The following is a 16,567-nucleotide window of genomic DNA, read 5'->3' on the forward strand; positions in this document are numbered from 1 at the left end:
CTTGTGCCATTCCTTTATTGAAAAAATATATATATTGACTGGAATTAGCTTCCAAATTGCAGAAATGGAGAAGTGTTCATAATGGACTAGATTTTCAATATCATCACATCCAATGAATTTCAACTCAGGCATAAATTTCAGATAGTCCAGAACAGTTTGATCCCAGGACATGGTTTTAGCATGGGAGTTGAAAAGTGCTTTTGATACATTCTGGAATTATCTAGGATTCATTCTTCAACAGTAGCAAGTAGATTTCATAGAAACACCAGGCAGAAGCAGTCATTTCATGTTAATCTTCTGGTATCTGGTTTAGTCTTAAAACAATCTGTTGTTATTTGACTACCAGCACTTTACCTTGAAAACCTGCAGACAGCCTTGCATGTATCTACTCAGAAGTAAGTCCAAATGAGGTAACTGGGACTTACTCCTAGACAATGCATATGCAATCCAGACTCCAATTTAGCAGACATTTAATGGATTACAATGTCCCTCCTGCTACCAAAATCCAAATGAACTCTAAATAACCATTGGAATACAAATCAATACTTTTGATCATGTGACCTAATGGTTAACTTACTGTGGGATATGGATGAGAGCAGAATACAGTATATTTTCGGATGACACCATTTAATTTGATGGGAGGTAGCCAAGATACAAACACAGTAGAAGCTGATGCTGCAGCTGCTTTAACTCCAGCAGGAGGACCTGGAACTATAAGAACAACATATGCGGCTGTTGAAGTTGCAGAAATAATTCAGTGCATATTAATGTGTAAAGTATAGCAAATCTCAAGACAAATTCTTGCAACAACCAATAAACCAGTGCTAAATTTTTCAGCTAGCCTTATTAGGCATAGCACTTAGACTTATATACCGCTTCACAGTGCTTTACAGCCCTCTCTAAGTGGTTTATAGAGTCGGCATATTGCATCCAACAATCTGGATCCTTATTTTATCGACCTTGGAAGGATGAGTCAAGCTTGAGTCAGTGAAACTTGAATTGCCGAACTGCAGGCAGCTAGCAGCCAGCAGAAGTAGCCTGCAGTACTGCATTCTAACCACTGCCCCACCAGGGCTCTTGTATCCTATAATATCATAGCCAATGTTAGGGTGCACTTTTTTGATCAGTTCACTGCAATCAAATTGTGAAGTTTCCAAGAGTTGGCCTAATTAATTTACGAGCCTCGAGACAAGGTTAAAAGAAAACCCATTCATTTATTAGGACTAACATCTTGGCACGGACTTCTGTGGAGCCAAAACTAAATCCCACTTAATGGCGTCTGAACTTTACCCCTGTGTCCCCTCCCCTCTGGTTGAGGTCATTAATCTCATTCTCCAACAGGACACTATGGCAGGGTTCTGGACATGCACATTCATATCCAAGTACAGAAATATGAGACTTTTACTCTGGCCAAAAGTATGCATGGCATTTCCGCCCCCCTCCTCAAGTTGATAGTGGTCATGGAAACGCTTTAGACGTTGACACAAATTGGAGGTGACAAAGCAACTTTTGTACTGAATTGAACCACCTTATGAATACCTATTTATGTAGTAATCAAATCTATATCTCTTCACAAGAATAACAAGCCTGAGAGATAGGCTGGGCTGAGAGAGATGGACCAACCCAAAGTCACTTTGGAGAATGAGGCTCCTTGTACCCCTAAAACAAAGCACCTCTGTGTGGTGCAGTGATTGTGAACAATCCATACCTATAGTGCAGAACTTTCTTTTTTCCCCACTTGACTGTCATTCATTTCTAGTCTACCTCAGACAGGAAAATAGCCAAACAAAATATTGTCAGAAGTTGCTTCAATACCTGTGATAATTTTTAAACCTCTGTACAATAGTGCCAGTGCAAATTGAGGCTTTAGGTTTTGTAAACCTCAGCAGTATGCTGAATGTTTTTTCAGCTTAGATATCTCTTATTGCCTCGAAGGAAATGGAAATTATTTTTGAATGGTTTTTTAAAATTTCCATAACCATGGCATTAATTTTAGGAAATGATCAAAGAGTCCTGAAATAATGTAAGGTTTGCCTCTTGAAACTTAAAATGGTGTTGCTAGTAATGCAAATACTTTTATCATGAAGAAGATGAGAGAAATTTCCACTATTTGAGAGAATCTCTAAAAGTCAGGCTGCATAAAGCTGATGCGATCATTCAAAAATGGTTTTATTTTAACTAGAGTGTCCCTTTGTTTTTTAGTGGCTTATGGTAGTGACTTGGGAGACTGAAACAAAGAGGAGAAATGAAGGAAAAGTTATCATGATAAATGCAGTTGTCAGAACATACTTAAAGCACATTGAACATTTTTAAATATGGTTGGAAATGGAAGGAAAGGATAATTTATCAAATATTGCAAATGCTATCAAATCTCAGTGAAAAACTAAGAATTGTGGCTACATTTTGCCCCAAAGTCTTAGTGTCAGGAAGACTCATATTGTTAAGTTGCAGGATGCAGGAAATATGTCATAAGCAGAATTGTTCTTTGTCTTATGTACAATGAGAATCAATGGACATCTGTGGGAGGAGGCAAAGTGAGTATGGCTAAAATACTGTATAAAATCCAGAAACATTGCCATTCTAAACCATGTAGGACAGCCTCTATTGTTTCCTACAGTGAGAATAGTTCTGCCCATTGATTCTTATTGTACATAAGTAGCTAACTCAGTGAAGTCAGAAGAGCTTCTACTACATACTGGTGTTTTTGGTGGGACTCTGGACTGAAATATATGTTGATAAGATACTGAGATGAAAGTGTGTAGTGTACTAAGAATACACACCAAATACACACCATGACTGCCCACTTCACTTTCAGAAGATACACACACACACACACTCACATACACACATACACACACACTCTTACTTACAGTATATACAAAGACAATGCTGGACTGACTTTCATCAAATAGGAAGAAAAAATATTTCTTTAGTCAAATTAGTACTACAGTATATTCTAGACTATTTTGCAGCAGCTATGGATCTAGCTGAATGGATCTGTCTATTAAAGGACACAGATTCATTGTTTTAATTAAGGTTTTACAATGTATTATTTCTAATGAATACAATAACTCAGCTCCCATGCTGTCACATACAACAGCCTGTGAAAATGCAATTTAAGCCCAGAGGATGGAGAGAAAATGACTGTGTTTAAATTTTAATGCTCAGTGAAATAAATCCTTAGATGGAAAAATAATTCTATAAATAACTCCATAAATAAATAATTCTATTTATAGTTTAAAAGGAACCCTAGCAAATGGAATAAATGAATATAAAAAACCTAACATATTTTTTTTGCTGCAACATTCTCTCTACTGTAAATGGAAACAATTTTTTTCCTGACTTCAACAAAGAATGAGAAAAATGCAAATCTTAAAATTAGAGAGAGAGAGTTTAGAGTAATTTATTTATATGCCGCCCTTTTCCCTGGGGGGACTCAGGGCGGCTTACAACTCGAAAAGGGAGGGAAACAAACAATTGACACATAAGACAATACATCATTAAAAGCACGACATTCATACTATTCGGGTGGTTACAGTCTTTAATCCCAGGCCTGACGGGATAGCCAGTTTTTAAGGGCTGTGTGGAAGGTCTGGAGGGTGGTGAGGGTACGAATCTGTTAGCAACCAGCCAGGAGGGGCACGGATCCAGTACACATGTGGAGGCACTCACAGCTCTCATGGCCTTGTCCACGTCCTCAGGGGTAACTGCTTGAAACTCAACCCAGCGATGGCCTACCAGATTATCCCCCTGTGCCTCGGCTGGATCTGCGAAATTGGAGTCCAAGTCCGACCGAAACCGAGCAACTTTGTCCGCTAGGAACTGGACGTAATCCTCAGCCCTACCCTGCAAAGGCTCCCCCGTATCCCTCCTATTTAGGAGGGAACGGGTTATCCTGAACAGGGTGGCTGGGTGTGACTCAGTGGAGGCAATCAAGGTGGCAATATAGGTTCTTTTCGACGTCCTGATTGCCCTGATGTATTCCTTGATGCAAGATGTTAAAAGTGCTCGGTTCGATTCGGATTTATTGGACCTCCATAAGTGCTCTAGGCGTCTCTTCCGGCGCTTCCTCTCCTGGAGTTCCTCAGTAAACCAAGGGGGCCTCCTGGATCCACTGCCTCGGAGCGGCCGTAGTGGCGCAATCCGGTTAAGAGACTCCGTCGCTGCCGAGTTCCAGGCAGCAACCAGAGTCTCCGCCTGACTGTGGGCGAGGGTATCAGGAATAACCCCAAGCTCCGTCTGGAACCTCAAAGGGTCCATAAGTCGCCTGGGGCGGAACCACCTGGTCGGTTCCTCCTCCCTACAGTGGGGGTTTGGTCTCCGAAAGTCAAGCCTCAGTAGGCAGTGGTCTGACCACGACAGGGGTATGATCTCGCTACCCCTCAGACCAAGATCACAAGTCCACTGCTCCGAGAGGAATACGAGGTCGAGCATGTGACCCGCTGAGTGGGTTGGGCCCCGAATTACTTGGGTCAAGCCCATGGCTGTCATGGAAGCCATGAACTCCTGCGCTCCATCAGAGTGTTCACCGAGCGAAGGCAGATTGAAATCCCCCAGGACCATAAGCCTGGGGAACTCAATTGCCAGCTCGGCTACCGACTCGAGGAGTGAGGGGAGGGCTGCTGCAATGCTGTTGGGAGGCAGGTACATTAACAGCAAACCCACTTGACCCTTGAGGTCCAACTTCACCAGCAGGGACTCACACCCGACAAGCTCTGGAGGAGGGATCCTACGAGGTACTAAAGACTCTCGGATAACAATAGCCACACCCCCACCCCTTCCCTGAGCTCTCGGCTGATGGAGCACCTGAAAGCCTTCTGGGCACATCTCTACGAGGGGGACTCCTCCCTCCGGGCCCAGGCAGGTTTCAGTAATACATGCCAGGTCTGCCCTGGCAAATTAGTCTTTTTAGTGTTATCTCAGTCAAAATTTAACTTTATATAAACAGATGTAGTTAATTATGACTTTTAAAAGACAAGACTGAAAATGTAAGAAACATAAACACATACTGTATTGCTACTCATCTCCTGGATTTGTATTTATTGCATAAAAATGCAGATTATATTTATCTTTTTACCATTTTATGAGGAAAGGAATCTATGTGTCCAAAACACAGGAACTTCAGAGGCAATTGCCACTGAATGTATTACTGTGATGCATTCAAAGCACATCTAAGTTCAGAAACATCACAGCAAGATTTATTCCCAAATCTTCACAACAAATTAGCCCCCAAGATTAAGATAGAATGTGCCATAAACAAGGATCACAAATTAGTAGTTTATAATGAGCTAGGGGCATTTCTCTCTCTCTCTCTTTATGGCAACATCCATCATCCTGGGCAGTTGGTCAATGGGGAGAGGTGATGACAAACTCTGATAGACTGCTCTAAGGAGGCAATTCTACCCTCCCTAAAGATGTAGTTCATAGTAGACCACAGCAAAATAGCTAAGTTTCCATGATTAGTGTCACAGTCATCATTTCACTGAAGGTGCATTTACAGAGGTACAGTAAGTAACAACCTGAGAAAAATCTAATTGTAGTGTTCCATTTCTACCACAGATATTTTGGGTCTTACCATCCTCCTTTGTCCGTGTGAAAATCTGTTCACTCCTGACCCCATCTCCAGCTCGTGTGAATGCCAATACCTGGATGCTATAGTTGGTGTATTTTTCCAAACCATCAAGCTCTAATGATGGTTGTACCGTAGTGACATTTTTTATATCTCCCAGCTCTATAGAACCAAAAATTAATTTGAGTTAGCATAGTGACAGTTGCATTTTTCTCCCAATAAGTGATAGTTATATTGTCATGGGAATAGCCCAGTAAAACTTGTGACCAGCATAGGGACTAAGTTTATTATGTTTATTAAATGAACATATTAAATTTCCATGCTGTGCATTTAATCAAACATTGTGATTGTCTTGTGGATAGAAAATAAACATGTCAAGTAATTTGAAACTCATAATGTGCCCCCCCACACACACACTATTTATTGTTTAAGTACACCAAGTACACTATTAGGATATTGGGATTAGAAAATGATGTTAATTTGTTGTTAATTCATGAAAATATGCTAAAAAATCAAAATATATCATATGCATTTAGAGATCTTTTTTGTTGCAAAGCAGATTGATATAACAGCCAAAATGGACCTTGGTTTCTTTTGTGGGAAACCAAACATTTTGGATCCAATGAAACATTTCATTTTGTCCTGTTCTAGTGGAAGGAACAATTTCAACTTACCTTTGATATATATATATATATATATATATATATATATATATATATATATATATATATGTGTGTGTGTGTGTGTGTGTGTGTGTGTGTGTGTGTGTGTGTGTGTGTGTGTGTGTGTGTATGTGTATGTGTATGTGTATGTATGTATGTATGTGTGTGTGTGTGTGTGTGTGTGTGTGTGTATATATATATATATATATATATATGTGTGTGTGTGTGTGTGTGTGTGTGTGTGTGTGTGTGTGTGTACACATACTTGATTAATTAACCAAGAATAATGGTGTCTAGATAGCACTTTTCCCAGACAAAACTGAGATTGCCTTCCTGGATAGTCAGCCTACAGAGGTTTTTCTTGACAATGGGGAGTTGCTGGCTAATTTGATCTGGAAAATTTGGACTTCTGGTTCACAATTAATTTAGTATAACCTTTATAAGTTATAGGAATTCAATCTCTGTGAGTTCAATATGAGCATTGGAGTCTAAGTCACACTTTCCATTTCTATTAAGTATCATAACTAACAAAAGATAACTATCAGCAATTGTTAAAGGAGAATACTTCTTGCTTTTGATCAGTAGCAAGTTGCACTTAACATTATTAATCAATGATTTATTAGATACCCCTAAGGTTGGGTAGCATTGCAAAATATCATAGATGCTTCTAGTACTCCACTGATTTTGAATTTTTCCCCAAATTTCAGAATATGCAGAAATGGAACTGCATGTTAAGTATTCTTAACTATTCTGTTTCTCATTTTGAAATTATCAATCTCTATGTACGTAGGCACATTTTAGATACTGCAAAAATGCTATCTTGATATCATTGTATGTATACAATATAGCTGTATTAGGATTTTTAACAATGGTATTTTGCCAATCTATAGAAGTACATTCCTGCAAAGGTAAAGTGCTGCACAAAAATATCTTGACATATAATATATAGTATATATTTGTTTGGAAGTGAGAGTGCACATTTATAGTGGGAACTGAATAATACAGTACATGAAATCATTTTCAATTCCTAAAAGATTCAATGATTAATAGAAACAAAGAACGGGCTGATTCTGTCATAGAAATGAGAAGAATTATTTCATCCTGGAAAGCATTACATGCAACCAGAAAAATACTGATTTTGAGGAGTAAGAGTACTTACCTCCATCCAGAAGATTAGCCCAGTATATGACCCTAAATCCCTGTAGAATTCCATTGAGGGCATCCTTGGCCAGTGTGGACCAGGTGATAGAGATGGTTTCTGGTGATGTAGCAATGGCTTGGACATTCTCCGGAGGGGAACTAGGAACTGAAATTTGACAGTAATAGGTTTTGACTATGAATGCTGTAAAAATAGTATGCACAAATTAACTTTGACATTTCTTCAATAAGCCTTTTAGGAGAGAGTGATAAGATTATTTTTAGAATGTTCTTGTAACGTAATGTAGACAATTTGAAAATGATGCACTTGGTAACTTGTGTTATCTTAAATGCCATGAATTAGGGTAGGATAGAAATATGTGTACAAAAATAAAATAATATATCAGAGAAGGAAATTAATCTAGTTATGTTCAGAAGTGTAGCTCAAATTATAGATAATCTTCAAGATGCAATCACTAAGATATGGTATTTTCTTGTTGATATTTTGTTTTTCTACACACAGAGTGGATAATTTTGGAAAACCAACTTCCCTAACTAGTGTTCTTTGATGTTTAAAGAATATTTCAATAACTGCCTCACAAATTGATCAAGACCCCAAAAATAAATTATCACCAATATAGTTAGTATTAATATAAACTATTCAACTTTCTATAACAGTAAGCAAAAAGAGCTCAAAGCTATCAGAAACAATGTATGTACTCAAAAGCGTAGGACTTTCATCTCTAAAAGCTATGAATAAAATTCATGAGAAGCTAGTGTTTTTTCTCTTTTTTCAGAGTCAACCATAGGGAATCCCTGCTACATATACGTATATACATATGCACATATACATACACAAACACACTCACATGTAATCTCTCAGCTGGAACAAAGCCAAGGCCCTGTAAATATTTGCAACCTAAAATAATCTCTTTGACAAGTTGCTGAACTTTAAACAGTAGTGAGAGACAGATTGTCAAGAATCTCTCTTAACCATATTAGATTGACTTGCAAACAGGTAAGGCTCTTTAAAGATATTTAAATACCGTATATACTCGAGTATAGGCCGACCCAAATATAAGCCGAGGCACCTAATTTTACCACAAAAAACTGGAAAAGTTATTGACTCGAATATAAGCCTAGGGTGGGAAATGCAGCAGCTACCGGTAAATTTCAAAAATAAAAATAGATACCAATAATGTTTTTGAATATTTATTTCAAAGAAAAACAGTAAACTAGCGGTGTATTCAATGAAATACTTCACTCACCTCATGATGCTGATGTCCCGCTGTGATGATGATGTCCCGTGCAGCCGCGGGAGCGATGTCCCGCCTCCTATGACACACGGCACAGTGATTCCTATCATTGGATCACTGTACCAGAGGAGGTGGGACATCGCTATGTGGCTGCTTGCCATAACAAGGAGGAGGTGGGACATCGTTGCAGAGCGGCAGGAGGGGGAGGAAGGGGAATCGTAAGACAGCCTTGCATTACATTAGAACGTGAGGAGGGGGGATGGTGCGGTGCGCGCTGCGCGGCAAACTGACACAGAGGGAGGGGAAACTCACAGGGGCACTGGGCCATTCACGAGTGTCACCCAGCGGCATGGCCCCACCCCTTTTTCTCCTCCATTTCGGGCAAATTTTTCACTGACTCGAGTATAAGCCGAGGCGGCTTTTTTCAGCCCAAAAAGTGGGCTGAAAAACTAGGCTTATACTCGAGTATATACAGTAAGCACTAAAATGTAAACACTATTCACATACTCACATGCCTCTACAAGAATATATGTATAAGAATTTCATTTCAGATGATATTTCTTGATAATTATTTTACGAGTGCACTAATTGCATAAACCTTTAGGAATGTCCCTCACTAGTCCTAATAATAGTACATTCTTTTCCACACTTTTCTTTGCTGATGGAATATAGCCACAAGAGGGCTCCCTTCTGCAGTTCTGAACAACTTGATCTCAATAATCTTAGAACACATTCCAAACAGAGTTTTTCGTTGAGTTTCTTCCATAATTCTCAACCAGCTTGGAAAAAGCTGAGGTACAGCATACTTTTTGTCTTTCCTAAGACATGTCATTTCTTAATAAAAGCTAATGCACCTTTTCTTGCTTTGCCTTGTACCTCAGCAAGACAAGATACTGGAAATTCCAGAATACATACATTATTCCCCCACCCCCCTTCACAAATATTACATTTAGTAGGTGGAGGAAATATGAATAGATTCCCCACTTTGTTCCTTTGTGCTGACACTGAAAATACTAATGTGTATATACAGGATGTGTACATACATACATGTCCTGATCCATGTCTTTATTCTACAGAGGTAGGATGTGAGTAGGATGTGAGCTAGAGACATGCAAGTAATTATTTTCTTCTATGGCCAAATAACACTTGAAGCTGAGGAAATCTAACTCAGGACCATGATAAGACAAGATAGATCAGCCATTTTTCCTCCATGTCCTCTTTTGCAGTGTAACTTGGGGGACCATGAATGAGAACACTGTGTATTTCCACAAAACTCTTTAAATTCATGCAATAATGAATCATTCATTTGCTGATTTCAGCTTGATTGGCATCTTGTAAAACTCAGAAATTCCCACGATTTTTTGTTTAGTAATAGCAGGATGTTGACCATGCTCAGATTCCTTCTATTTCCCACATGGGGTGGGGGAACAGTGCTTCAAATTCAAGAATCCATTCAAGGAGTACAGCATAATTAGGACGACATTTGATACTGTATTCAATAAAAGGTATAATTAAAAATTACTGTTTTTTCATAGATATTTAAGATATTTAAAAGCAAATTATCCCTAGGGAGTAATTTGGGAAGAAAGAGAAATAGCATCTCCAAAGTGGGGAATAGAGATCTAACTACTCAAAATTATTCTCATTAACAGATTGCCCAATAGCTGCTGCCAGACTATAGCATATACACTGACGCTTAAACGTAATCCTACTTTCTAAAAATATAAAAATATAAATTCTATGCATCCTCAATACCATGTAAACAGTGCTTTCAAGTTTAGTACCTACCATCCTCAAGAGTAGTAGTGATAATTTCTTGAGAAGATGGTCCTATTCCAGCTCGATTACATGCTTGCACAACCATGCCATATTGTGTGAATTTTTTAAGGTTATCTAAGGTATAAATTTCATTGTCTCCAGTAGTATCAATACTGATGATGTTGAACTGGAAATTGCCTCCGGCGCTGTATTCCCGGTAACCAATCTGATAACCACGAATAACTCCGTTTTGCAAATGCTTCTTTGGTGCCTAAAGAAATCAGATGTTGCATACACTTTCAACATAATAAAATATTACGATAAAAAATTAAATGCTGAGAAAAAATTCCTCTCCCAAAGTTTAGAGTACTAAAGTAGATTGGGCTGAGCTCTAGGTCTACGATACAGTTAAATATAAGTTGAATTAAAAATGTAATAGCAACATTTCTGAAGACATATTAGAAGTATGAATATTTTCCCTTCTTATAACTGAAGCAATCATTACAATGAAACTTTCTTTAAAGCTGTAATTATAAATTATGCTTGCAATAATCTATCCTTGAGCCCCAGACTGCAAATGTCCAAACATAAGTTTTATGGTTAACTGTCTTTTATAGATAGAAATCCTTCTGTCACTGAATTAGAGTACTTAGCTCCCTAATGTTAATAGTAGAAGGCAGTTTCCCACTGATCTTAAAGTGTTAGATACTACCAGGCATTTCCCTCTTATTTGTGAAAATATTAATTCTAATTTTCTAGTGTGGATTCTAATTTCAGGGAAATTTTGTGATGATGATAAAAATAATAAATATTTTCCCTGAATCAAGTGCACTTTTTCACTGAAAAGGAAATGAGAGCAGAGTTACATTTTCTAATTTCAGAACAAGTACTATTACTATGAATGTTATAAAAGATTTTACATTCCTTTATATTTTTCAATAAATAAATCCACAAACATTTATAAAATTAACCAAAATATTTAGATTATATTTTAATTTAAATTCCTTTAGATCAAACATGACACACATGGATTATTTGGATATATCTATGTTGTTTTCTTGGCAACAATTTGGAAGTGACTGCCATTATTTTCTTCCAGGATGACTTTCAACTTCCTGGACCAGCATACAGTTCCATGATATCATTGAAATCTCCATGCCACATACTAACCAGTCTGATGCTGCTTAGTCATGACTGACAACACAGGTGTTTAAATATGTGAGCTCTTCACATGAACGATCTAACTTGCATGATGTATGGCAGATACAACTACAGAATTTTAGTTAATCATAAATTCAATATCATATCTTAAAATGTGGATAGCAAAGCAGAAGCTAAACATTGATTTGGGGATTTTTTTTAAGAAAACAAGAACATTGCAATTGTACCAGTTTCCCCATTTTTATTGGTGTATCATGGAAGAGGGACATTGATTAACAAATATATTAATTCAATATTAAGAGTCTTAAGTAACTCCCCAGTTCTCCAACATATAACAAATACTGGAAGGATAATGTTTTAAAATATTAAACAAAGCTGTTCAGGTGTTTTTACATGCAGCTTTTAATTTAATCCAATACCCTTTCTGTTAGAAAATAAGCTTGGTTAAAGACTATACTATGGGCTATGGTACTTTTGAATCCGATATAGTTGCATAGATAGATTTTTATCATTTGAGTAGGGCATCACGTATTAAATACTGCACATCTTCCTGTCTATTGAGCTGCTTATTTCTACCCATATACACTGATAAGAAAAAATCTTGGATTCTTATTTGGGGAAAAATGGTCATGGTGATCTGAAAAATTATTGAATAGGAAGGAAGCAGTTATAACATTGAGGCACACAATCCTCTTGCCCACTGTATGAATCCAGTTTAAAGTATTCCTAACTAGTGACTGCCCAGCCCCTCTTTGAACACATCCAGCAATTGGGAATTCCCTATTTCCCTTTGGTAATTGGTTTTACTGTGATACTAACATTAGCAAAATATCCCTACTATTCATCCAAAATTTTCTTTCCAATAAATGAGGATTATTACTCTGTACCTAGTACTGTGTGATGGTAGAGAACAGATCAAGGCTGCCTTTTCTGTGCCATCCCTTTAGATCAATGTTTCTCAATCTTGGCTTACTTGAAGATGCGTGGACTTCAACTCCCAAAATTCCAGCAGAGCTGGCTGGGGGATTCTGGGAGTTGAAATCCACACATCTTCTGGTAGGCCAAGATTGAAAAACACTGCTTTAGATTGTTGAAGAGTGCTGTTACATTCTCTCTACAAGCATCTTTTCTATGAACTAAACATAACAGATTCCTCTTTTTCATTTATTGTCTGCTGATTATCTTTCATTGTCTTGCATTGTTCCAGTTTGTTCAAGAATGAGAGATACTGTACACCTTAAAGGCTTTTTTTCTAGATTAGTTGACAAAACCTAGTTGACAATGGCTGATTTTAAAAAAGCTATGGGTGGTTGGATTTGGTTAGCATTTGGCTGTGAGACAACAAGGGAAGCCCAAGAATGCTGTTAAATTGGGAGGGAAAATCCCAGAAGATGGTAATGGTAACCCTTTCAATATTAATGCCAGGAAAACTATATGGATACATCCATGAATTCACTGGGAATAAGCTCATATTTGAGGATATATTTACCTTCCAGGTTACCCTAATACTTTGTGAAGATATGGGCTCAAGATGAACATCTTGAGGTGGTCCATCAGGAGCTGGTAAAAAAAAACAGATATAGTAATTAAAATACTTAGTATTTTCTGATGCTTCATAAAACAACATGCTATCACTAAATATTCTCAATTTCTAGAATACTGATATATAGCAAAGAGCAGTTGCAACTCTGTTGCTGTGCAGAACAACAAAATGGTAACAAAACACATGACTCAATTAACTCCATCCTGATCCAACTATCCATGTTGTCATTTCTGCAGCCTCCTCCTGTCTGAGATGTGGAATATTGGGGGTTTCCCATTTAAGGATGTTCTCACTGTATTTACCCTTAGCCATTACCCACATTTCACAGAAGCCTAGAATGCCTCAATTTTCCTCAGTCAGAGATTTGGCTTTGCCAAATCTCTGACTATGTCATCAACCACATCATTGATGAAGAATGTTAGATTGAATCCACAGCAAAAGTTTCATTGGGCAAAGAGGAATAACATTAATTTCAAACAGCAAAAAGCATCTTTATGCTGTCTACATGGCAGGTTGATAACTGGTAAGAAATAGTAAGGGGGCACAGAGAGACAAACTGATAAAAATAGCTGCAGTTCATTTCCAGGTCCAAATTCCTAATGTTAATTTTGATCTCAACATTAGAGAGAGATCAATTATCTGCATGCATGACCCTGTGAAGGCATGGAAAAGCTATTTCAAGAAATTCAATTGTTCTGGTTATACCAGAGTTATTAGCAAAATGTAACCCTACAGAATGAGCAATATAAAACCCTACACAGTAAGGAAGGTAAGTCTTAGTAATACTATATTTAACTGTCAAACATTATTATTTGTCTATCCAGTTACAGTTATAGTTCTCCTATTTCATTCTGTAAGAATGATTCCACAATATTAAGCATCAAAGTAGAACTACATGAAAAGAAAATATTCTGCCATCAGTGTCTTTGGATCTAATAATAGAGCCAAGGTGGCGCAGTGGTTAAATGCAGCACTGCAGGCTACTGCTAGATCAGCAGGTCAGCGGTTCAAATCTCACCGGCTCAGGGTTGACTCAGCCTTCCATCCTTCCGAGGTGGGTAAAATGAGGACCCAGATTGTTGGGGGCAATATGCTGACTCTCTGTAAACCGCTTAGAGAGGCCTGAAAGGCCTATGAAGCGGTATATAAGTCTACTGCTATTGCTATTGCTATTATAATATGCAATATTTGAAAAAAAAACATTTCTTTAGAATGTTTAAAAGTTCCATATGGATTTCTTTCCAGGAAATCCAACCATGCAGTAATTCAAAGAAAACTGGTCATATACATCAAATTGGTGTATATTTAGCTGAAAATTGTGCCCCCTGGTTACAGTGGGTTTTTTGTCTCATTACCTAGGAATAATCTTTGCAGAAGCTTTTAAAATATTTTTTATTATAGGGAAACAAGGATATATTTTTCCTCAAACTTGCTTAAACATACATACATCTCTCAAATCTCCAGCAAGAATTACTACTTGTTTTTAAAAATCATCATCCAGTGATGAAAAGTAAAAAAAAAAAAAATCAAATTTCTTAGAACACATACAAACATTACAGACATAAAAGTAAGAATATTCCATGCTAATAATGTTTTTCTGCTGCAAGTCTTATATTAAAACAAAAATTTTGTTTTATTCTGTTAGATGCCAAAGCTTCCATGAGTTGCTGCTGCTGCAATTTATTACAAAAGTATACAGGATCTAAAACACATTTGGCTAAAAATTAATGGAAGGACAGTGTAGATTCCATAATTCTCTTCTTGCTGCAAGAATTCCTTTTATGTGCTACCTTTAAATAAAATATGCCAGTTGCCTGAAGTCACAATGGTATATGATATGGAAGCCCATCTCTGCCAGCAGTGCCCCTGCATTGCCCTCCCCTTTTTATTTTTTGTTTCATATTTCATGATGTTGCTTTTGCAAAATCTTCATTATGTTCTATGCCTCAGGCTTCTTTCAGATGCTTGGGAATCTATATCCAGTTAACATGCTTGCGGTAAGTGTGATGAACTAGAATAAACAAGAATAAATGGTGATGCTTCCATGTGTGCTGCATATATTCCGAGCTTATACCAAGGCAACAAATATTGTGACTCAGCTAAAAGCTTATCCCTCACCCCACCCCATTCCTGGCTTTACTCTGAATAAATTGACGTGTTTGATTATGATCCCATATAACTGACCTTTAATTCAGCATGGAAAGCTTCAACTTCAGGTTGTACTTTATTAGTGGGAAAATTAATCTCTGAATTAAGTTAATTGGATTCTTCTGGAATATTAATTTTGATTAAATGAAAAATAGGAAGTATGACTAGTTAATTAAGCAAACAAAAAGTATACAGAATGTTCTGTAAGCATATGCATATTAAGGAGAGACAAGCAGGGACTTTCCATAATGGGAAACTCTTATGTCCCACACTCAGGTTACCATCCACAAATACAATTTGGAACTCACATGACAGGATGTTTACCACTCTATTCTCTCACACTGCCTTCTGATATTTTAAATTCTTTGTTTAATCTCTCAGTGGTTTTTTTTTTTCAATGGCTTAACTCAATTGCATGGATTACTACTTTCTCCACTACAAATCATTGCTCCAATATATTTTATTCCCTTCATTACGTATCACAGCATGACAATCTTTAAAACTGAGGTAATTCTTGTATTATGAAGCAATACTAAAAGTCACAATATGTATTTGATTCTGTATTATCAGAAAGTTATACCTTCCTTGAAAGATATCTTGCATCTTATTTTTAAATATATACATAAAGAATATGAGACGTGTTCCTTGGTGAACTAGCAGGAGACTAAAGCAGTGAAACCATATTTTTGTCAATTTTTTCATTGAGTTTTTCTCAAAGATATTGTTTCTACAGAAGCCATTATTGGTTTTGGCACATTTATTTCTGTTGTGATACGTGGTTGTTTTCTTCAGCACATTCTGTCTCCATTGCAATCATTGACTTGTTCCAGGTGATCTCAACTCTGACACATTAAAGTGGTCATGAGATCTAGTCTTCTCCTTGGAGCAGTTTGCTAAATGATTTGGATATAGAGAATATTATATTCTTCTGTTGACATGGTCAGATCACTTCTTGTCTGGTTGCAATTAACAGTCATGCATTAAGTCAGTAGGGCCGTGGTTTCAAATGGTCAGTCCCAAATACATTAGGGATCTAGTTGGTTTATGGCAGGCATAGGAATTTCATTGACAATTTGTTGGGTGACTGTAATGAGGGTCTGATTGGCTACTGATACGGTTTGTCACCCACAGTCCCATTGTTTGAGTTGGAGAGATAGATGATAGATAGATAGATAGATAGATAGATAGATAGATAGATAGATAGATAGATAGATAGACAGACAGACAGACAGTCAGAATTTAAAGAAATAATTAAAAAATACATTGGACGGTGGTCATGTTCTTGGTGAAATGAGCCCTGAGCAGCCTCTTTCTCTCTGGGTTCATATTCAGA

The 16,567-nt window shown here is 37.3% G+C and overlaps 1 protein-coding gene across 1 annotated transcript in view; it reads right to left on the reverse strand.

The window, feature by feature from the left end:
• DSCAM (DS cell adhesion molecule) overlaps window positions 1-16,567 on the reverse strand; it is a 320,316-nt gene that overhangs the window by 67,282 nt on the left and 236,467 nt on the right. The window contains 5 exon segments of the mRNA XM_032219921.1: window positions 578-711; window positions 5,576-5,731; window positions 7,391-7,537; window positions 10,413-10,653; window positions 13,033-13,103. Coding sequence (XP_032075812.1) covers window positions 578-711; window positions 5,576-5,731; window positions 7,391-7,537; window positions 10,413-10,653; window positions 13,033-13,103 — 749 coding nt within the window.

The sequence above is a fragment of the Thamnophis elegans genome, chromosome 6, assembly GCF_009769535.1.
Source record: "Thamnophis elegans isolate rThaEle1 chromosome 6, rThaEle1.pri, whole genome shotgun sequence".
In the NCBI taxonomy this organism is placed as follows: domain Eukaryota; kingdom Metazoa; phylum Chordata; class Lepidosauria; order Squamata; family Colubridae; genus Thamnophis; species Thamnophis elegans.